This window comes from Rhinolophus sinicus, chromosome 3 (assembly GCF_057876585.1).
Source record: "Rhinolophus sinicus isolate RSI-liver-muscle chromosome 3, RSI-T2T, whole genome shotgun sequence".
Lineage (NCBI taxonomy): Eukaryota > Metazoa > Chordata > Mammalia > Chiroptera > Rhinolophidae > Rhinolophus > Rhinolophus sinicus.
In genome coordinates this window covers 175211320-175234959 of record NC_142503.1, presented here as the reverse complement: position 1 = coordinate 175234959, position 23640 = coordinate 175211320, and the positions used below count along the sequence as shown (strand labels likewise).

The 23640-nt window shown below is 43.7% G+C and overlaps 1 protein-coding gene across 1 annotated transcript in view; it reads right to left on the bottom strand.

Moving 5' to 3' along the window:
• The window catches only part of TTC9 (tetratricopeptide repeat domain 9), a 34983-nt gene extending 18421 nt beyond the window's left edge, over nucleotides 1-16562 (bottom strand). The window contains exon 1 of the mRNA XM_019733343.3: nucleotides 15663-16562. Within this exon, the coding sequence (XP_019588902.2) occupies nucleotides 15663-16509 (847 nt within the window). The 5' untranslated portion in view covers nucleotides 16510-16562. The remainder of the gene's footprint in view (nucleotides 1-15662) is intronic.
• Nucleotides 16563-23640: the final 7078 nt, after the last annotated feature.

Below are 23640 nucleotides of genomic sequence, written 5' to 3'. Positions count from 1 at the left end.
TTCGGGCACTTTTCCTCTACTTCTAATTTGCTGAGAAATTGTCTTTCTATTACCTGTGAATTATAGCACACGCCCACCTAACGGTAATGCTTTCACAGAACATGTTAAGTAGCCTTTTCCCAATGAAATCAGACCTACAGGTACGATCAGGCAGTGGACCCTTTAGTTTTCCAAAGAATAAAATTATTTTCCACATCCACATACTCAGATCAGGAGATACCTAACATTGCAGTTATCACTGAAACATGTCTTCTTCACCATCCTAGACACACATCTGTAGGTCATCTTCAAATCCCCACACAACAAAACCACATTATAGTGATTCACACATATTGGGTGCTCAGTAAGTAGCAATTCCTAATATTAGGATAGTGTTTTATAATTACAACTCACCTGACCCTCATAGTGACTCTGGGAAATAGGTATTAGCCCTACTTCCAGAAGCTTCCAAGGGCTTGAGGAAGTTAAGTGACTTGCTTGCTGAGGCCATTTGACTTGTAGGGAAAGAATCAGCGTTGTCTAAGCACAAGGCCTATGTTGGTTCCACTCCTGCAGAGCTGGTGGTAACGATTGGAAACCTGGATTCACTGGTCTTTAACAATCTTTTCCAAATCTAAAGCATGGAAAAGCTATGACAAGAGGAGGATGGCAGTGTCATTGTTCATGTCACATTTGCCTTGCCTGGCGCCCAGGCAGTGGGAGAAAGAATTCTCCCACTTCTGCTATTGCTCTGCATACTACCAGGAGTCATTTGGATTTATCTAGTGGGCTGAATCTCCTCCGATTCCAATCACTTTAATTTCTGACCTATTTTTCCAATCTAGCATAGCACATGCTTGCACTTGACTCGAACAAGCATTGCCAAGTGTTTTTGTTTTCTCTGTTTTAGCAACACTGTCCTTGGAGATCTCTGCTTTTCACCATTCCCAAGCTGCTCTTTGTTTTCTCACCCTTTGAATTCTTCCCTTCGATGCCCCCAGCATTCAAGGGCTGATTGAACAAGGGCTGTCGTACCACTCTCACCATCATGGAACAATCCTGGGCAGAGGCTCTTATTGAACTTATTTAATATGGATCCATCATCCCGGCCTGTGCCTGGAGCTTTGGGAGGAAAATGGGGCGCATTCAAAAGATGTTGATATCTTCAATGACTTTATATTCTTATTCATCCTTCATTGGCCAGTCCTGAGCTTTCAAAGTGGCAGGTAAAAGAGCTAAGGTGAAACAGCAATCTGAAAATCTGATAAGCTAAAGGCTTATACTGACAGTCTTTTAAGGGATATCTGGATCTACTCAAGGGAGTTGTAATGCCAAAGCCTGAGGTCACCTCAGTTTTTTGGTGCCTCTCGCATGCCACTGTTCGTGAGGGAAGGCACAGACCTGGGCATCCTGGCAGCACACTTACAAGTGATCCTATCCAGGCTCTCACTGCAGTTGACACAGAGAAAGACGGGAATAGTAGGAAAAAGGTGAGACAGGACTATTTTTGTTGGAGTCTTCACTAACACCCCTTTCTTGGGTTGGAAATGGGACTTTGAAGGGGCCAGTTGGGCCATTTGGAATGTAGTAATGAGTATATGCCCAGAAATATTCAGAATAAATCCACTGCCTGATTTGATCTTTTTTCCTTGTTGGCTCTGGCCAAGGACACACGTCATGCCATTGGCAGGAATTCTGTGCCAGGATGGAGGAGAATCTCAGAAGCCAAAATTCCATCCTGTTCTTTTTTGTACTTTAAAGAATACCTCTCCTGTTCGGATCACCTCTCCCGCCATTTCTCCGTGACTCCAGCAATAGCTTTCCTGTTCCCGCTGCCTCTCTCAGCATCCCTCTATGACACCAGACCAGTTTTGTCACCAGTTTTGTTTGGGGATAAGTTAGTTAACAGGCACATATAGCAGAAAAAGCACTTCCATGGCCTTCGTGGCAGCACTGTGTGATATAGCAAAGTGTTAGAAATAACCTAAATATCCATCAGTAGGAGAATGGATAAACATTTGTGCAGTACAACCTGAATCTTGTGAAAAATAGGGGAGAGAGAGAGAGAGAGAGAGAGAGAGAGAGAGAGAGAGAGAGAGAGAGAATACGAATGAAGAGTTATAATAGTAGGCATCAGAGTTTCTCTTCAGGAAGAAATTACCTTATCTTATTTTTAGAATATCCTCATCAACTGCTTCAGTGAGGAAGGGGAAGCTTTGAGATCAGGAAAATCAGGTAAATGAAAAGATGAAAAGATGGCCAAACTGCTCTGAATATGAAATGACAGTAATTTGATAATCAGAGAACCTAAGATGTGGAAAAGGACTAGAAGGGAAAAAAGTCTGAGAAGCATGGTAGGTAGTTGGAACCAGTCACAAAAGGTAGAAAGAGGTCAATTAAGAAATTCCTGGTAGTCTGATAGCCAAATCAGTTTTAGGAAAAACAATTTTGAATATTCAGCTTTTGAGGTGTAAACTCCTCCTGTATCCTGTACCATTCAGTAAAATCTGATACGACTATACAGCCTGATGTGGTGGTATCAGGGGTCATGGAAGGAAAGCAGCAACAAAGGGAAGTAGAACTGGCCCTTGGTTGACACCCCTGTGGGGGCAGAGGGGAAGGAGGGAGACCTGGGCTTTCCAGCAGTGGCCCCAGCACATATGAGACAAACCCCTTCTTTTACAAATAATCTGGAGAAAGGCAGACGTTGACGTGGGCTGGCTGGTATGTTTTACACATACATGTTTATATGCACAACAGAGGAAGCCTGGGAGGACATAAACCCAAAGAGGAAAGAGTGGGCATCTTGGGGTCATGGATGACAAGCGAGTTTTAGTTTTTTCTTTGAATTTCATTTATTTTCAATTATCGTCTATAATTACGATGTTTTCATGTTGTAATTAGAAAACTATTTTAAAAAATCATCCTGGCCATTCCATCTTCAAAGAGGGAAGAAAGGTGCGGATCAGGCTTCTGAGGGTTTCCTGAGCAGAAAGCACTGCCTGTTCATGGGGTACCACCTTGGAGAAACCTAGGCTCATGAGGGGACATTACAGTGGAGGAGTGCCTAGTAGGGGGGAATTAAAAGGATGGCCCAAGGGACACACCTGCTAGTGCTTTCGTGCTCAGGGTGCCTGGTCAAGCCAGGGGCTTTCCTCATCTGACACCAAGAAGGAGCTCAGTAAGCTGGCACCAGCACGAGGCATAAGAGGGGCAGACAGAGCAGGCACGAGGCTGCCAGCCTAGCAGCCTTTCCCTCAGATGCCTCCCTCTCACAGAGGTCTTGCCTTCCTCTATTTCCCCTTCTGACCAGTCAGCTTTCTTGCCTATTAAGCTCCCCAGGGAACCCAACTGATCACAGCATGTATTCTCTCTTCCTGGCAACTCCTTATTCTCTGCTCTCACACTCTGAACTGGTCTGACATGTGAAAGAGCCCGAAGTTCTTTCACTGCTAGTTCAGTTCAAATAAAGGGTCAGAAAACCCTGGGGCAGATTAAAAAAAAAAAAAGTGGCAGAGAGCAGAGGCTGTCTGAGGCTTCTTCACTTACACAATTTCAGGCCAGAGACATTGCTGCCTAGAAGCCAGCAGTTTCTAAGTGTTTCCTGGACTGACCTGATCCTGAGAAGTTACAAATAGGCACAAACCCCTGACCCAAGGGTTCTGTGTTCTGCTGGAGCTCAGCTGCCCTTCAGAGGAAGCCTGATGGGTCACTTGTTCACTCAGCCTCCCGGGCCCAGCAATGCATCAGGTAGCAAAAACCCACACTGAAGGCTGTTGGTTCACACCTTGCTCACCCTCCCCTGCCCCGTAGCCACTTAGGGAGGTGAAACTTCCCTGACCCCTCTCTTGCCCTCCTCTGTGTACTCACTTGCTTCCCATATTCCCCCATAGCTTTTTTTTTTTCCTTCCCATCACATACTTTCCTGTCTTAGTACCTACCAGAGTAGGAGTTAGATTTACATATAACCGTCATTTAGTAAGCAAGCATCTGTTATGTGCCAGGCACTGTGCTAGGCATGTGTGCATATATCGTTTAATTTCACTCGCCATCACAATCCTGTGTGGTGCCTATTATTACTTCCTCGCTGTCATGGAATTACTTCCTTGCTGTCATGGAAACAGAAGGTCATAGAGCTTGGGACCTGTCCAAGGCTAATGGAGGAGTCGATGGGAAGTCAGGATTCAAACCCAGATGCTTTTATGTTATGTAAAGTTCTTTTCCATTAGGCCACATTGCCCTGCAGGTTTCCTGGGGATATAGGTCCGCTGCCTGTCTGTTCCTCTGTGTGCTCTCTCTTCCCTTCTGTCCTCACTGGCACACACAGGGATACAGCCCTCTCCTTATATAGGTTTGAGGGACGTGTTCACACAAGTTCCCAAGACCCAGTGATTTCCACAACGTGGGGTGGCGGGTCCATTCGAGAAAGGCGCTCGGTTCTGACTCAGCATGAGCAATAGGCCCAGAATCATATCCCAAAATGCTCACTCCTTAGGGATCTCCAGAAAGAGAGGCCGAGGGGAGGAGGGGGCTGGAGGGCCTTCAAAATCCTAGATGATTCAATACTTCTAAAAGGAGACTTGAAGGGCATCTGACCCAACGCCCACTGTTTACATATGGGGAGACTGAGGCTTAGAGTGATATGACTGGCCCAAAATCACAGAGCAAGTTAGCAGCAGAATCTGAGCTAGCATCCTGGTTTCTACTGCCTCATGCCATGTTTTGAGGAGAACAGAAAGGATTTAGCTTTGGGTCGTGAGGAGTCAGGGCAAGCGTCCAATAAAGATTCTACGAATGAGTGAGTTTCCTTCTGATGCTCTGGCTGCTATGTCTGAGCCACCGATGGGCAGGATTTCCTAGACTCAGGGGCCAACAAAAATCTTGGACACTGTGCACCCATACCATCTCTTTGTTAACACCAGGGGCATCTCACTAACGTTTAGGACCAGGTTATATCACGGACTCTGACCCAACTTTCTTCCCCATCTCACCAGCAGATTCAAACTGTCACTAACATGCTACTGAGTCCAGAAGGGTGTCCTTCTACTGTGGGGTACCAAGCTGCCAGGACCTAGCCCTGTGTGTGGATTGGGATGGTGGGCACTGCAGAAAGGGGCATGAGTCCTCTGACGGGATATTAAGAGAAAGTTTGGGGCTTGGGATAACTTTGCTTGACATCTTTGGCATTAGTATCAAACAAGGATAGACACGCATTGGTAATATCCCAAATGGCACTAACAATTATGTTTATAAGGTGGTTTTTCTTCAAGAAAATAAAAGGAAAGAAAAACTAATTTCTCTGCACAGATAATTCTGTCATCATTTTTCTTGAAATATAAAAGCAATAACACATGGTTAGAAAAATCAAACACTACAGATTTAAAATAAAAAGTTAAAAAAGACATGGAGGAACCTCAAATGCATATTACTCAGTGAAAGAAGCCAATCTGACAAGGCTACGTACTGTATGATTCCAACTCCATGGCATACTGGAAAAGGCAAAACTATGGAGAACAGTAAAAAGAAAAATCAGTGTTTGCCAGGCGTTGGGGGTGGAGGAAAAGAGATGAACAGACAGAGCATGGAGGATTTTTATGACAGTGAAAACACTCTGTATGATACCCTAGTGATGGATACATGTCATACATTTGTCTAAATCCATAGAATGTGAAAGCCCTAATGTTAACCATGGACTTTGAGTGATTACGATGTGTCATTGTAGGTTCCTCAGTTGTGACAAATGTACCACTGTGGTGGGGACGTTGATAACGGGGAGGCTGAGCATGTGTGGGGGAAGGGAGTATATAAGAAATATCTCTACCTTCACCTCAATTTTGTTGTGAGCCTTAAAATGGTCTAGAAACAATAAAGTCTTAATAATAACAAAAGACAGTCTCTTTCACCAATTCCTCTGCCTAGTATCTTTTTCAAGTAAAGTTAAGAGCTTTACTTGTAAGATTTCAGATAATTTTGAACGCAAACACTTTTATGCTAGTTTGTATCTTTTTTCTGTACACAAGGGAATCACATTAAACACTGTTCTGCATTCTGCCTCTATGTATAATAACAGATTTTGGAGACTGGCCTATATCAGCACACACAGAATTATCCCATTCTTTGTAAGGGCCACATAGTTCATAAAGAATGGCATGGAGAATTTTTCTTTTTTCCTTCATTCCTTCCTTCCTCCCTCCCCCTGCCTCCCTCCATCTTTCCCTCCCTCCTTTCCTTAAAGGAAGGCAGATTGCCACATGCAGTGTCTCATTTGGATGTGTCTGGGGTCTTGGAAGCTTAACTACCCTACGTTCTCCTACAAATGGACTTTGAGAGTTTGTTTGGAGGCTCTAGCAGGAGAGCACAGCTCCTCGTGTACCCTTGACCCAAGATGGCCCTCCTCTTCCACCCAGTGAGTAGCTTCAGGAGGGACTCCCATGGGGCGGGGAGGGAGGCAGGGCACACCCGCCTAGCCAGCCAGAACAGCCTAGTCACCACTGGTGATCAATGGGGTGACAGATGTCGCAGCCAGACTGCCTTCACATGCAGAGTCAATTTTTCTTTTAAGAGCTGTAAAGGACCTTTGAGATCTTGGAATCCAACCCTAGGTTTTTATAAATCAGAAAACTGGGCCCAAGAGGTTAAATTCCTTGACCCAAGGCACCTGGCAGATTAGAGACAGAACTTGTAGTCCAAGTCCCTGTCCAGCAAGCCACACTTCCTCTATGTTCTTAAAGATGGGAACATTTGAAGAAATGGAGGAAATCTTAGCCTTCAAAGAACACCCCGCACCCCACGCATGAGCCTCATCAGATTCTCTCTTTCTCTCTCTCTTAATTAACAAGTGCTGTTTTGGTGAACTATGAAGCAGCCTGCATTTGGGGAACGCTTTTAGTGTTTGTGTTTGAAATTACATGGGACAGTCAATGTCGATAGATATTTAATACAGAAAGCAGGTATCAAGAGAGTTTTCCTAGTAGATACTATTCAAATATCCCTTTTATCTTAAAATTGTTAGAATTAGAAGTGAGAATTTCCTTCATTGGGCAGGTCCCACTTCTTTTTTCCCCTCCTACATCTCCCTGCCCACTTAAAATGATAATTTACATTTTTAGTATTTTGTAGTTTACAAAGTACATTCATATACATATCTTCTTGGTCTTTGCCCTTACCCTATGAGTTAGGCTGGCATGAGTATACCCATTTAATCAGTGAGGAAACTCAAGGTCAGAGATCTTGTGATCAGATTAAGTTCAAGTAGTGAGGTTAAGTAGTGAATGTGCCATCAGCTATAATGTGGGACTACCTCCATTAGTGTTCCACTAGACATAGGGCCAGCTAGTCAGTTTAGTGCTGCGTTTGGGGATTTCTGTTTTTGTTTCCTGAGAGATGAGGTTTTTGGCCCACCAGGAAAGAATACAACATCAGCCAGTCATAAAAACACAAACTAAAAAATAAGTATGACCTTCCAGGATGTCAGCGGAGCCAATGTTCCATGCCATACAGAATAATAGTGTCCAACTTCATTTGGCACTTAAACTGGAACTTATTTCAAATGATGGTATCATCACTTTCATCACATTAAAAACGTCCTTGTCTGAGGTAACGCATTTGGACAACTCCAGATGTTACTCTTCTGGTGGGTCATTTCCCTCATTGTTCACCGAGCGGATACTGAAATAGTAATGGCCGAAATGAACTTCTACTCTTAACGTTTCCACTTCAATTTCTCAAAATCTTTGAACTGGAATTCACACACTCTGGCCTAGAAAAAAGGAGGAGGTATGAGTGGGGCTTCGGTAGCCTCTAAGCTCATTAGAAATTATGACTCACCAGTTCCTCACTCCTCTCTGTCCGTACAAATTCAGGTCACCTTCCTAGTGACATAGGACCTAGGGAAACTATGACCTGGTTATAGAACACGGGACAATTTCCCTTTAATCACCCAGGATGGTCATAGAATGGGAATCCTGATCACACAAGGCACAATCACAGGAAAAGGATATTTTATGTACAGAAAACAAGACTGGAGGATGGGCAAGCAACTTGCCCTAAAAATGTCAGGGTTTGTCCTTGTTACAGTGATGAGATGTATTCCATGTTGCTTCAAAGGGTAGATAGAATATGGAAGGATCGATAGAAATTTCAAGGAGGCAAATTTTAGTACTTAAGGAAGAAACTATTAAACATGGAGGATATTGGGTGAATGGTTAGGACTATAGGCTTTGGAATTACAGAACTGACAGATGAGAAATCCCAGTTTGCCACATAATATGTGGTCATGGGCAAGTGACTCAACTGTTCTAAGCTTGAGCTTTCTGTCTCACAAAGTTGTATAGATCAAATAAAGGCAGAGACCTTGTTCTTCATGTTTACTCCTGCATACTCAGCCCCCAAGCCCAGAGTCTAGCACATATTAGGTGCTCAATATAGTGGAATGATTGAATTTATTGGATCCTTAATATAAGACAGATGCTGGGATAAGCATTTTAATGTATTTCAAACACATTCACCCAACATCTATTGGGTGCCATGAATTGGGCTCATCATGGTAGTCTTTACTGCCATTATTGTTACTGTGAAAATTAACAAAAGAGATCTCAACTAAAACTGGAAATGGGAAGGCCTGTAAAGAAAGCAGTTATACCCTACCACTTGTCAATTATTCCAAATAGAAAGACATCAATTACAGACCCCCAACAGGAAAAAACATACCTTGTACTCCCAAACAGGAAGTGCAGCTACTTTACTACTCTAGCGGGAGGAAGATTTTCCTCTTGCCCAGCAACAAGCCCAGCCAAGGAAATACTGCAGCTCAGACAATGAGAAGCTGTTGTCACCTGAACTCTTACTTTCCTCCAGTGAAGTTTGATTTTTCTCTTTCTGATAAGTTTCTTGTCTTACCCTCCTTTTTGTAAAAGCCTTCCATCCTGTGTAACCCCTCGAAGTATCTCTCTGCTTGCTAGATGAGATGCTGCCCGATTCATGAACTGTTTCATAAAGCCAATTAGATCTTTACAGTTACTGTTTATTAACATTATTATTATTATTATATTGTCGTTTTGTGGTGGTGGTGGTTGTTAAATGAGTCACTTTAGGTGGTGGTGAGTACCTTTACTGTTGGACATGCCTAAGTTCATGCTGGATGACAAGTTGGTCATGTTGAAAAGGAAATTCATACACCTGTAAGGGATGGGGTTATACCCAAATCTGAAATTATAATTCTGATTTTACATAACTCTTGAGCTAGCTAGTTAGCACCACTTCTCAGTTTTATTCTTTACACACAGAAACACTGTGGAAGGGAAACATTTGCCCCGTAAGCTTCCTCTGTGTAAATCTAGCCATAACATGAGTACTCTTTAAAGTCCTTTATTCAAAAAGGGCAAGAAGGTCCACATGAATACATTTCAACATAGAATTCTTCTAGTTCAAGTCAAACCTCCTTGGCACTACACATCCTGCTTCCTTTTCAAAAATATTTGGGAACTATGATTTTGAGTCATACTAGATATGGCACCATTTTATTGCTGATATGATATGTATGTATAAAAGAAAGATAATGAGCTTTATACTGCTAATGAATAATTTCAAGGTCATATGAACATCACCAGCAAGGCTAAACTCCTTTAATCTTCTATAGCATTATTTTTGGCTTTTTTGTGTTTGGTGCCATTTTCTGTGCTCGAACTTGTGGTTGCTCCTATGTGGTTGGGACTGGAAAACACTAATCATCGTGGTGAAAATGGAAAACTCTGTTCCCAGCATGTACATCAGACTTCCCAAAGCCAAACACCTGGGAAGTGGGAAATTGCTGGTTGATTTGTCGAAACATGTGGTTTTCATCCTAGCTGTTTGGAGTAGGCACAGCCTGGTGGTGAACGAGAACAGCTGGAAGGAGAGAAGTTCCCATCTGGAGGGCACTCACAACCTGCAAAGCTCTGGGCTGCTCTGCATCTTGCCTTTCCTGTCTGCACTGCAACCAAATCCCCTTGCCTTTGATGGGGCACTCCCAGGTATTCAGCTGTAGGGCCTCTGACTTCGACATGTCCCAAAGAGGTTCTGGCCAAGAGCCATCCAACTCATTTCCCTTGGAGGTAAAGAGCTTCAGAATCTACTTTAGAAACTCTGCCCAGAATCTAAATTCAGAATGTTCTTTTCTTGAAAGCATTCTGTAAGTTTCAAGTCTCATCTCCTTTTTTGGAAGATGGTCTTTGAAGCATTTATAGGCTTAAGATTTATTGGCCAGGGTGCTGTGCAAGCAATAGCCTCAGATGGACAATGGCTTGGGCAGTCAAGTTCTCCCATTCAGATGGCAAGAAATTGGCTGAGGATCTTAGTATGAGGCCCCTGTTCTTTCCCCTTCCTTTGGCCAGTTTGTACCCCAATACTCATCTTCTGGCACCAGGTTCCCAGTTATCTCTAGCTCTTGACTTCCTTTTCACCACTGAGTTCTTGCATTTGTAATGCATCCATCTTTATGCTTGGTTCTTTGGTTCCACACCAATTTCTGTTGAGTACCCTTTGTCTTAGAATCTGCCTTAGAGTCTATATCTAATTTTGTCTACTTTAGATGTATCCACCTAATCATCTTCTGGTGTCCCATTGAGGGCTGGCTTCAAGGGTGGGCAACTTATGTAGTCACATAGGACCCATGCACAGAAGCACCCTGTATTTAGCTTAATGCTCTGCTATTACCTTTTTGAAATTCTTAATTATTTTATCTCTGAAATTGTGTTTTGTAAGTGAAGTCTGATGGGACAATGGAGCATAAACGTGAGCAGAAGAGATAGGCAAATCATTCTTTGCAGCCCCACTCACATATAGCAGTCACAATGCCCCATGAGCACATAATTCCAGTGCATGAGAGTTCAGCAAGACCAAACTCGAGTATAAGGTAAGTATGAGTTTGTTAGGTCTATAAGTAAGCAGACATGCTGACAGCCCCAACAGACTATGCTTTCCATTCAATCCAGAAGTTGCTTCAAATGCAGAAAGAAAGCAATAGTATTCTAAGAAACACAAATGACCTAGTAACCCTTTCCTACTTATGTTACTTCCTGTAGTAGCCAACCATTTAGGCTGAAAACGATGACATAGAAAGAAAGACTAGGGCAACCTATAATTTCTTTTCTTTTCCTTACTCATCAGAAAGCCAAGTTTGGTAGAAAGTGTGCATATAAAGAAGCAAAATCAAAACAATTGAGTTTGTTTTGTTAGCATTTCCACTGTTCTAGTAAGAATAAACTACATATGCATGTATAAGCTACAAAAAGTGAATTGTGCAATTTATATGATTCCATATGCAAATTAAGTGCTGTTTTATTTCCATTAAAAGTGGCATTGCACAATATAAAGATGAACATTAAAATTCATGCCAATAATTTAAAATTTTAATTTTCTTGTAATGACATTAAATAGCAAATAAAACATCACATAAAAACATCATAAAGTCGAGAGAGATCATGAAAGAAAGAAAGAAAGAAAGAAAGAAAGAAAGAAAGAAAGAAAGAAAGAAAGAAAGAAAGAAAGAAAGCTTTATCTTTTAAGATCTTTAATGACATTTCACCCCTGCTTTTTGAACAAGGAGCCCCACAGTTTCATTCATTCTGCACTAGACCCCACAAATTATGTAGCTGCCCTGGTCCCAAGGCTTCAAGACATGTCCACAAGCACTGATAAAACTGGTTCCTATTCCAGTGTGACTTCTTTAGGCCTTGTCACACCCCTGTCCTGGGCTTCAAGTTGGGACCGATGGATATTATCTGCCCCTTTGGTAAAATAAACAAAAAATTTCCCCAGCATAGCTCAAAATGCATGGGAAAATGGAGATAAAATGACGACGTGGTCGGAGCTCATCCAAAGTCACAGGGCATGTCAGGGATATAGAGGCATGACCTGGCTCTCATCTTGCCTTTGGATGCAATACCATGGCCTGTCTGCACCCATCTCCACTGCTGGCATTTGAGTCTCAAACATCATTTTAAAATACCAACAAAGTCATTATGTGTTGTAACCTTTTGATCATACCCCAGGTGAGGCCACCACTGCCTCACAGGAACAGATGTAGAGCCAAAGGCTCTGCCCTTGAAGAGGTTCGGCACAAAACATTCCAAGGCCCCAGGGGAGTCCTGTGTCTTGTTCAAGGTCAACAGGAGTTGATCAACAGGCCAATACACGCTTCCTTGGTAAGGATCAGATTCTTACATCTCCCCAGGCAAGTCAGACTATCTTTTCTAGTCATTGTATCAAAATCGTTAGAAATTCTGAAGGAACAGGGTGCCTCCCATCTCTTTCCTTGAATTTCTTAGAGAATAAGACTTGTAAAACCAAGTCCAGATATCTTGTGCCACTGGCCAGATCCCTACTAATCAGAAGAAACCCTAAGCCGAAGGGACCACAACTGTGGGCACTTTGCAAATTGCCTGCATGCCCTTCACATGATGCCCTCAAGTCATCCAAATGGATTTTTAGACTAACATCTCTTAGCACATTCCAGCTGCCCCTTTGCTATTCTCTCGGAGCCTTCCATGCAGAGTCCAAGGGTCCACTGAATCCAGGTTTCCTTCAGAAGCCTTTTGTTTAGTGCTGAGCTGCCCTTAGTAACGCAGCTTATTCCTTTAGCTACTGCTGGGCTAGTCCAAATTCCTTCTAAGTCCCAGAGCTCCCGTTCTATGCACAGCTGTGTAGAAGAAGGACAGGTCCTTGAGAGGACATCTTCAGCCTGCTCCTGCCTGCAGCCTGCTGGGCTGCTCAGCTGGCACTGCAGCCCCAATGGAAGGGTCACTTGCCTTTCTGACAGAATGAACTTGCAGTTGTTGTCTCCTTCCTTTTGGCAGGCACAAGAGGGAAAGGATATCTTATGGGCCACACTGCACTGTTCTGGTTCTCACAAAATGACAGTGATCATCTTTCCTTCCCTTTCCATCAAATGATAATTGTAAACACACATTGAACAATTTTATGGTGCCATTTAAGATAATCGTCACAAAAATATTTTAATGAAATGTACAATGTTTCTGATAGATTGGTACGTAGAAATAAAAGCAGGATACTGGAGGGCCTTTGCTTTGTAAAGAGTTTACATTTATGTACAGAAAAACATACAGGAAGGAAATATATCACAATTGATTTCTTTAGGTGGTGGGGTTAAAAGTAATTTTCTATTTTCTTCTATAAACTTTTTGGTACTTTCTAGTAAAAGAAAATGCATTATTTAGGTATGTATTACTTTTACAATCCAACAAGAAAGGATACTTTTCTACTTGCTAGGATTTCTAACCGATTTTATGCATTGTCTAAAAGGAAACCAACGTTGGGCTTCTACTTCTCCAGGTGACTTCTATGTGGATCCTTTCTCTCAGTTGAATTTTCTGTACAGGATACAGATTTGGCTTTGATAAGACTGTTCACCTTGTAATTACTCTTCTTTTTTTTAATGTGAAACTTGACAATATTTGAAAATAGCCCTACGGAGCCTTGAATGAAGGTGCTTTATTTCTTTCTCCTGGTTACCAGGGCTGAGAACTCCCAACAGAATTTTCCAAGTAGTACAAGGGCCCTGGAGCCTACCTGAGACGACTCCAGGGACACAGAGGTCTAGAGGATGCTGACTTTGTGCATGAAGCTGTGATGACAAGAACATTGACTTTGGAGTTGAATGGTTCTAGAACCTTGGGGTTTTTTTCTCTGCAAAACTGATGATCGTATTCTTTATATTGAGTTGTTTTAAATATTAAAAAATACAATGTATGTAGAGGGCCTAGCACAGTGCACACAGTAAATTATTAATATTAGTGGTGAGCACTAGAGAAGGCAGTAGAGGGGGAAATCTGTTATTGTTACTCTCCATTCTCTCAGCTCTGAAGTTTTCCAAAGTGTGTGGGTGGCTGAGGCGGGGGTCGAAAGTGGAGGAGCTGTCCAGATCTTAGCCCCCGCCCGCCCTGACTGGGCTGGCCTGACCAAGGACACACATCTTTGGTTTCACTATAGAAATGTAACCACTTCTGGGGTAAAAGACAGGCAGTGCTAGCCACAGGATGGCAGCCAAAAGCATGGGGTGAGGGGCAATCCCAGAATGCCCATGGATAATACTAAATATAAGACTCCATTACCACTCTGAAATCGCCCCATTAGCGATCCAGAGAGCTTCTTCCCCCACCCAAGGCCACTCTGCCCTTTAACTATTAATCAGGCATAACTGAGTATGCCAGAGACTTACAGGAAATAAAGGGAATCAAACTGTACATTGTGAGGGATTGAAATATTCCATCTTTGCTAAGCTACTACTTTATCTGCTGCCGTTATTACTAGTAGTACTGCTATCTGTACCACCATTTCTACAACTGCTACTACTATTACTACTAATTAAGTTTGTAAGCTACCATTTTTTAAGTGCCTGGGTTTTGCCTGATGACAGATGATACTGGACATGGCATTACCGAAAAGCAGTGGTAGGCTGGCACTAGAGATCTCAAAGGGAACAGAACACATCTGCACTTTGGAACAGAGCAAAATTATCGATATTTTTTTCATCCCCCAACTGCTTGGGCCCCAGCCACACCCAGTCACTCTTCCAAACCTACTCAGCTCCAACTGTCCATGGCTAATTTAGGCAACTTCAAGGGTTAGGGATTAGGAGTAATGGCCTTTTGTTTGGTTAGAGGAACTGGACCATGCCCAAACCCCACCAAACAGGGTGGGGGAAGAGGAGGGAATGCTTTTAATAGGGGATATAAGGCCATTGCCTCTCCCACCTTCTCACAGGACTGGCCCTGGTAAGACCCAGACTCTTTCTTTTTTAGAGACTTTAAATTTTCCTGTGCCAAAGTCAAATTTGTAGAAATGTCTGATTTTGCCCTCAATCCCCAAAGTGAACTCTGGAATGTATACCTCATCTTCTCATCCCAGTAGAAAGGCTCCCTTTCCTCACATCTAGCGGACAGCTGGTGTGAGGACCAATGCTACCCAGAGTGAGAAGGAGGCAGGGAGGAGAGCAGGAATGTAGCACAGCTCCGGCCCAACCATGAACTAGGCTCCCTTTGAGATCACTCTCTTCACCTGGCAACCGAGCCCCAGCAGAGCTTAGAGAGAAGAAAGTGGCACTTTGGAATCCATTTTGCTCAAGATGCTGAAGGCATTATGGCAAACTGCTCTTTCCTACTGGGGCCAAGTGAACTTGGGGAAAAACCTTACCCATAGGGATACAGTCAGTTGGGAAGAAGATGAGGGCCAGCTCTGGAGCCAGAGATACCTGCGGAGAGCAGTAACTGGGCATGCAGTGGGTGCGGGTGGCCCACCCAGGCGCTGCTTCCCGCATTGGACCCAGGTCCACTGGGGATTGATAGTAGCAGCAGTCGCCGCCAGGCCAGCTGGGTCTCCTCCTGTCTGCCCAGTTATTCATAGGTGAGATTTACGATGGATGCGGGGGAAGGGACGCGGGATGACAACGAGTTTTGGAAGGTATAATGCTAAAAAGTCACACTTTTCCCAAAGCGTCCCCCTCCCAGGTTCTCCTTCCCAGACCAGCACGGTCCCAGCAGGGAGTATGCATCGCGGGCTCGCCGCAGCGGGCGGCTGTGACCCGGAGTCCGGAGCTGGGGAATGGGGACCCGCGCCGGGCAGGAGGCGGGGAGGGCCGGGGGAGGAGGGGCCGGGTGCGCGGCGCGGCGCGGCGCGGCGCAGCTCACCTGCCAGGCTGTTGTAGCAGTCGATCTCGATGGCTTCCACTGTCTTGCTCTGCTCCTCCGAGAGGCGGCCAGGGTTGGAGGCCCCGGCCGGGGAGGCCGCGCGCGAGTCCCGCTCCTGTTCCCCGGGGGCGGGCTGCAGCCCCTTCAGCTCCAGCAACGCCCGGTGATATTTGCCGATGGCTTCGCGGAATTTCTTGTCCTTGTAGCACTGCGCTCCTTGGTTCTTGAACTCGTGCGCGCGCCGGATAAACTCGGCGGGCTCGGCCGCCGCCCCAGCCTGGCCCCGCGCCGGGGCCCCTCCACCGCCGCCCGGGACGCACAGAGGCGGCGGCGGCCGCTGCGCCTCGCCTGCCACCGGTGGGCTCGGGTTCCCTTTGGTCCCCGCCGCCGAGCCCTTCCTCTCCATTCGGCCGCCGCCCGGCGCCCAGCGCGCGCCGCGATCCTGCCGCCGCCGCGCCCTCTCGGGTTTAAAAGCGGCGGGCGCCTGCCCGGCGTCTAGCAAGCTCGGCCGCGGCCGTGACACCCCGCGGCGGTCTGTCGCCCCGCACTCCCATTCTCCTCGCCAGCTGCAGGAGGCTGCTCTCTCCTCCTCCTCCTCCGATTGCCTTCCCCTCCTTCCCTCCCTCCTTCCCTCCCCCACTCCCGCGCTGCCCGCCCTCCTCCTCGCCCTCCTCCCTTCCCGCAACCTGCGGGGGGTGGCGACCTGGCCCTCGGGCGCTCTGAGGCTAGCGGAATGGGGGACCGCGAGCCTGATTGCGGTGGCGGGGATTGTCGCTGACCCGGAAGAAGCTTGGCTCGCCTGAAGGAGGGGAGGATTAATGACAAAGACGGGCCCGTCCTTTCCCATTCAATCCAGCCCAGGGAGACGCGCCTCGTCTGAAAGAGACGAATGGAGGAAGAAGAGGTGTGTGTGTATCTGTGTGTGTGTGTGTGTGTGTGTGTGTGTGTGTGTGTGTGTGTGTGTAGGGAGCTGGGGACGAATGGAGGAAGGGGTGTGTGTCTGTGTGCCTGTGTGCGTGTCTGTGTGTTTAGGGAGTCGGGAGGCCAGCGACGAAATGCATGCAGACTCACCCTCAATAGATTTCTTAGAAACTAAAAAGAAAGGAGCGGTGGGGGAGCAAGGGGCGTAGGCACAAGCTATAGCTTTTGTTCTTTGCAGTAAGGCATTAATATTTTTAAGGTGGCAGGGCCTCTTTTGTGAATCCAGGTTGTCGGTGAGGTGCGTCTCCGTGTGTGGCCGCCGGGGCACCCAGAATACAGTGCATTTCAGCGTGTGGGGCGTTGTACTCCAGAAGCCTCCCTGTGCTGACACCGCGGTGTGCAAGCAGCTGTGCAGAATGAGTCACAGATATCAGAGATGGAAAACACCTGTTACTGTGGGTCATCAGGCTTGGCGTGCATGCGTTCCAGTTTCCATTTACAGGACGGTTCCTTGCCTTTACTCAGATGCCATTCGTTACTTCATTCATTCTTACGGTCAACCCCGAGTGTGGGCTCTCTGCTGAGGATTTGCTCAGACCAAGGGGCAAAGATAGGCAAGTGAGTACCCGGCTCTCTATTAAGTTCCAGTCTATCGGGGGAGAGACACCCCCCCCACCCTACCCCCCCGCCTTGGAGTCACTACCAGTAGAGACCTGTACGTGTGACCAGGGAGGAAGAGAAAGTGCTGTTCCTCTGGCACCCAGATATATTCTTTGTTAATAATTTGATGTAATTCCTTCAGGTTGTTTTCTACATATCTACATTTGTACAAAGTCCTGTTTTAACAATAAGTATTCATTTAACATGAATGGTAGGAGATGATATATACAGTTTCCTGCTCTTTTTTACATTATATGTGGTAAAATAATCTCTTAAAGCCTCATTTTTAATTGCTTCACAATATTCATTTTATGTCTGTATCATACTGTACTTAACCATTTTTCTATGGTCAGGCAGATTGATTCCAATCATTTGCTATTACATAGACTACTGAGACAAAAATAATAGTTACCATTTATATATAGTGCTTCCTTTGTTGAGCCCTGCGTGAAGCACTTTATGTATAATTCATTTAATCCTCATAACAACCCAGTGCAATGGGCAAATGGGCACTATTATTATCCTCATTTTGGATACCAGGTCACAGAGACTTGTCTAAGGTCACACTGTAATAAGTAGTGGAGCTGGGATCTAAATTCAAGCAATCTGGTTTCAAAATCTATGCTCTTAACTATATTTATACTTCAGTTTTTGTCCTAATTTATTTTTCCTTACAAGAAATTATGATGTCAGTTTTTAAAAATGTCTTGTAACATATTGTCCATTTGCTTTTTAGAAAGGTCATACTAACTTGTGCTCCCATCAGTGATATACTAGTTTCTCAACATCCTTGCCAACACTGAGGATTAAACTTTAAAAAGTATTTTCTCATTTAATAAATGGGAACTTTATACTGAATGAACTGGGATCTCTTTAATTATAATTTTTCACAAGTATAATTGCCATTTATGTAGTACTGAGAACCTTTATTTAGACATAATGTACTAAATTATACCTTATATGTTACAACACCTTACTTTCCTAAGTGCTTGAACATCTTTAATCTCTTTTAATCCTCTGCTTAGCCCCAGAGAAGGAAAATGATTCTGTACTCACACAATAGTTTCTGACCCGTGAGACATCATATTATTTCAGTGGTTAAGAGGCTTCAGGCTCAGGTAGGTGTGGGCTGGAGTTCTATCTTTACTGCTTCCTGGCAAGTTATTGAACTTCTGAAAACTTCAAATTTTCTCACTCATTAAATGGGGGGGATACTACTTACTTCATCGGGTTGTTGTAAAGCACACTGTAAGTACTTAACAGATGGGAACTTTAATCATTACTCATTAATTCCAGTTGTTATTGGATCCCATAAAAAATGCTATGGCAGACTCTAGTTAATCTATATTTGCCAAACCCTGGCCTTTTATACTTCAAGGTATTGTGACAGGTAGAGGAAAGAGAAGACACTAGGGGTTGGATGCTCTGAGTTTTTACCGTTAACTTCCTACTCAGGTAGGAAGAGCTACTGAAAGCAAATATTGGATGAAGATCCAACCTGGTATTTGTCTACTGTTGAAAATAAGATGTGAATTGGGTCATAAAGTCATGATGGGTCAACTGTTTAAAGGTGAGAAATACCGATGTGCCCAATTGCTTTTTGTTTTCCTGCTGTGTCCTGGCTTAACGGTAGAGGACCTCATTCTTAGAATTTGGGTTTGAGGACAGGTCTGCAAGAGACATGTAATCTACGTGGTGCTATCCAGTGTATGAAACAGAGCTCAACACAAGAGCTTAACACTAGCGTGGGTGAAGGAGAGCATGAGGAAGTAAGGGAGGGAATTTATGGGCGGAGGGATGGAGTAAGAGGAGACTTACTACGCCCATCTGTCCTACTCGGCAGAGCTGTGTGTGTGTCTAGAACTGTTTTGCTTGCTTGTTTTTAGTATGTTTCTGTCTCTGTCTAAGCCACTCGGTAAATGTGTGCTGGTTTCTCAGGAATTGTCTCCTCTCTTCAAATGGAATTAAATAGGTGCCAAAGAGAATTTCTCAAACATCCTGTCATTAACTATTGACCATATGCAGAGCACTATTTTAGGAAGTGAGCAAATATCCAAATGACAGATAATTTGGGAATGGATTTATGATTCAGAAACTCGGTGCTTCTCAAACTTTGATGTGCACATGAATCCTCTGGAGATCTTATTAAAATGCAATTCTCTGATTTCATTAATATTGGGTGGAGCCCAAGATTGTGCGTTTCTAATAAGCTACCAGGTGAGGCTGAGAGCTGGCCCATGGCCCACATTTTGAGGAGTAAGGGAAGTTCCATCTCTCCCCTTCTCTCCTGGCCTTTGCCTTCTCCCAGAGAGGACTTTTATTAGATTGGTCAGATTCCAGGAAATTAATCGGTCTACATTTAAAGGGCAGGGGTATGAACCTCCATGCAGCTTTCTCTTCTACTTCATGCAGCAGGAATACGTAGGCTGAGCCAGGGCCTCTTCTTGGGAGCTGGCCATCTTATTTTCTCTTCCTCAAATGCATCGCCAAGCATACTTTTTATTGCTTTTCGTTTCTGGTCCAAATGTGGCAGAACAGAGGGTATGAAGATTTGGGTGTGTAAAGGGGAAGGAAAGGCTTGCGCGGCTCTTTACTGTAGGCTGCTTGCTCCAACCTTGTTTTTACAAGGTAGCTCTGCACTAAAAACTTGGGCATTTATTCAGGTGAAAATAAAGTAGTATTTTGGTTTTTTATCTGGTGATGGCCCTTGAATGTATTGCTTGCTCATGAACCTCACAGGCGAGAAAGATGATTGAGCCAGAGTAGGTTTCTAGGACTCATGTTCCTTTGGCCCGATATCACCGAAACCTCTCCTTTCATTCCTCACAGGCAAGCATTGGGCACAGGCCAGTGCATCCTGAGGATGAGCATGCCACTCAGCAAATAACTCATTACTGCTGAGATATGCTGGGGGGGTTCTTAGAGAAGATGTATGGGGAGCTATTTTGATGGAAAGAACTTGGCGTGGTACATAGCAGAAGGCACCGTGCTCCTGCTGGCTTTATGGGTCTCAGGCTCTGTATCTGCCCTGGGTTCTGACCTTGTTTCTGCTTCTCCGAGTCTCTGTCTTTCTCACTGCCTACTGGTCTTAGATGACTGAAGCCCCCTTCCTTTCCAAACTCACACTGGAGCTTGCATACCTCCTACACAGATGGCATGTGCTGCTTTTTCTCTTCCTTCAGTTCAGTTTCTTAAGCATATGTGAAAGATATATATTTGAATCTCTTTTATACTCATCTAAGCTGTTCGGGGTTTGGTCACGTGCCAACCAAAACATAGCTATTTTGGGGATGCTTTTCTAATTGCATTTAATTTCACAATTTACCTGAGAAAAATTACAGAATTTCCATACCCAGTTTTTATCCATACTCAATCTTCAATTATCCTTTGAAAAAGTGGGAGATTTTTAACTATTTCATGCCCAGATGTAGCATTAGCCATGTGAGGCTAATACGAGCTTCATATTTTCATTCATCCCACCATCTGACCCCTTCCCCCACCCCAACAACAAATTTCTCTATTATTCCAGAGTCTAGTTCAGTCTGGCCTTATTTAGAAAAATAAGGCCTCTTTGCCTAATCCTACTCTCCTACTACTCAATCTACTCTGCACCCCCACAACCTTCTCATCTCCAATATCAATTGTTGCCCTTCATGGCAGCCGTGACATCGGTTGTTTGGATCTGTTAGCATCCCTTCCCTAGGGGATTCTTTCTACCCCTATTCCATGTCGTCCTGGTGGAACCCTGGATCGTGGTATCTGAGTTCCCCTCCCACACCACTTGCTAACGCTATTACAGGCTTGGTCAGTCATATTCCATCTCCCCACCCCACAGTGATTGGTTCAGGGAGGGGCACATGACCTAAGTAGAGACAATCATACACTTCCATGAAATTTATATACTGACATTAGGAGAGAAAATTTCTTTAAGTTGGGAGGATTTGATGTGGGGACTATATCAATGGCTGTCTTGCTTACCACCTGAAGAACGCCTATCTGAAAAATGAAGTTGAACAGAGGCCAAAAAGGGTATAAGGGAAAGACAGAGCTCTGGTGGCATCAATTAAGTTCTTAGATTCAGTAGTTTTTAATGTCAGATACACCGTCGGACTTCCTAGTATGTGAACTAATGAATTTCCTTCTATATTTGAGCTAATTTGAGTTATAATTTACAATAGAAAAACTGTTGACATATATTCCTTCTCAAGTATTTACCCTCTTTACCTACCACCTACTGCCACCCCAGTTTGGCTGCTGTTACATGTGGCTGGTAACTATAGCCATGTCCCACTGCCTAGAAAACAGTCATTTTTAAAATGATTTTATACTCATTAAAAAATAGTTTGCCCCAATGGCATTTTTTAAAGAAATAGAACAAAAAATCATCAGATTTGTTTGGAACCACCAAAGACCCCAAATAGCCAAACCAATCTTAAGAAACAAGAACAATGCTGGAGGTATTACACTCCCTGACTTGAGCTTGTACTACAGGGCAACAATAGTCAAAACAGCATGGTATTGGCAGAAAAACAGACACGTAGACCAATGGAATAGAATTGAGAAGCCAGAAATAAAACCACATAAATATGGACAGGTAATTTTTGACAAAGGAGCTAAAAACATACAATGGAGGAAAGACAGCCTCTTCAATAAATGGTGCTGGGAGAATTGGATAGCCACGTGCAAAAGAATGAAACTGGACTGCTATCTGTCGCCATGTACCAAAATTAATTCAAAATGGATCAAAGACTTAAGCATAAGACCTGACACAATAAACTGCATAGAGGAAAACATAGGTACTAAACTTATGGACCTTGGGTTCAAAGAACATTTTATGAATTTGACTCCAAAGGCAATGGAAGTAAAAGCTAAAATAAACGAATGGGACTATATGAAACTTAAGAGCTTCTGCACAGCAAAAGAAACCATTGACAAAATAAAGTGGCAACCAACTGAATGGGAGAAGATTTTTGCAAACAGTGCCTCCGATAAGGGGCTAATATCCAAAATATACAAGAAACTCAACAACAAAAAAACAAACAACCCAATTGAAAAATGCGCAGAGGACCTGAAGAGACATTTCTCCAAAGAGGACATACAAATGGCAAATAGATATATGAAAAAATGCTCAACATCACTAATCATCAGAGAAATGCAAATAAAAACCACAATGAGATATCACCTCACCCCAGTCAGAATGGCTATCATCAACAAGACAAATAGTAACAAGTGTTGGAGAGGCTGTGGAGAAAAAGGAACCCTCATACACTGTTGCTGGGAATGCAGACTGGTGCAGCTGTTATGGAAGGCAGTGTGGAGGTTCTTCAAAAAATGATTAATAGAATTACCATATGACCCAGCAATCCCTCTCCTGGGTATCTACCCAAAAAATCTGAAAACATTTATAGATAAAGACATGTGTGCTCCGATGTTCATTGCAGCTTTGTTTACGGTGGCCAAGACATGGAAACAACCAAAATGTCCTTCGATAGATGAATGGATAAGGAAGTTGAGGTATATATACACAATGGAATACTATTTGGCGGTAAGAAAAGATGATATAGGAACATTTGTGACAACATGGATGGATCTTGAGAGTATAATGCTAAGCGAAATAAGTCAGACAGAAAAAGCAGGGAACCATATGATTTCACTGATATGTGGTATATAAACCAAAAACAACACAAGAACAAGACAAACAAATGAAAAACAAAAACTCATAGACACAGACAATAGTTTAGTGGTTACCAGAGGGTAAGGGGAATCAAATATATAGTGATGGAAGGAGAACTGACTCTGGGTGGTGAACACACAATGGGATTTATAGATGATGTCATACAGAATTGTACACCTGAAATCTATGTAATTTTACTAACAAATTTCACCCCAATAAATTTAAAAAAATAGTTTGCTTATTTGTCTGTTCTTAATTTTGTATGATGGAAAAGAGACATGAAAGAATAGTATAACAAACCTTCAAGAACCCATCATCCAGCCAGCATAAACAATTAACAGCAACTGATATTATTGCCATATGTTCAGTTTTCCATATGTGCCATTCTCTCTTAGATCTCTGTGCCTTTGGACTCATGGTTCCCTGTATGTTTCATCATTCTGTATTTCTCATTTGCCTGCTCTTAGAAAATTAGGTCTTTCAGCCAAAGTCATCCAGATTTGCTTCAAGATTTAGCCCAAACGTCACCTCTACTAGTATGGAGCTCTACAAGTTTGGTGTTTCTGCTGCTGTGTTCTGGTAGCTCCTTTTACATACTTTTTATATTACATAGCATTTATTCATTCAATGTTCATTCAACAAACGTATAGAAAAATGTCACCATTTTAGGCATTGGAGATCTATCAATGAATAAAACAGGCAAAAATTCTCACCTTCATGGAG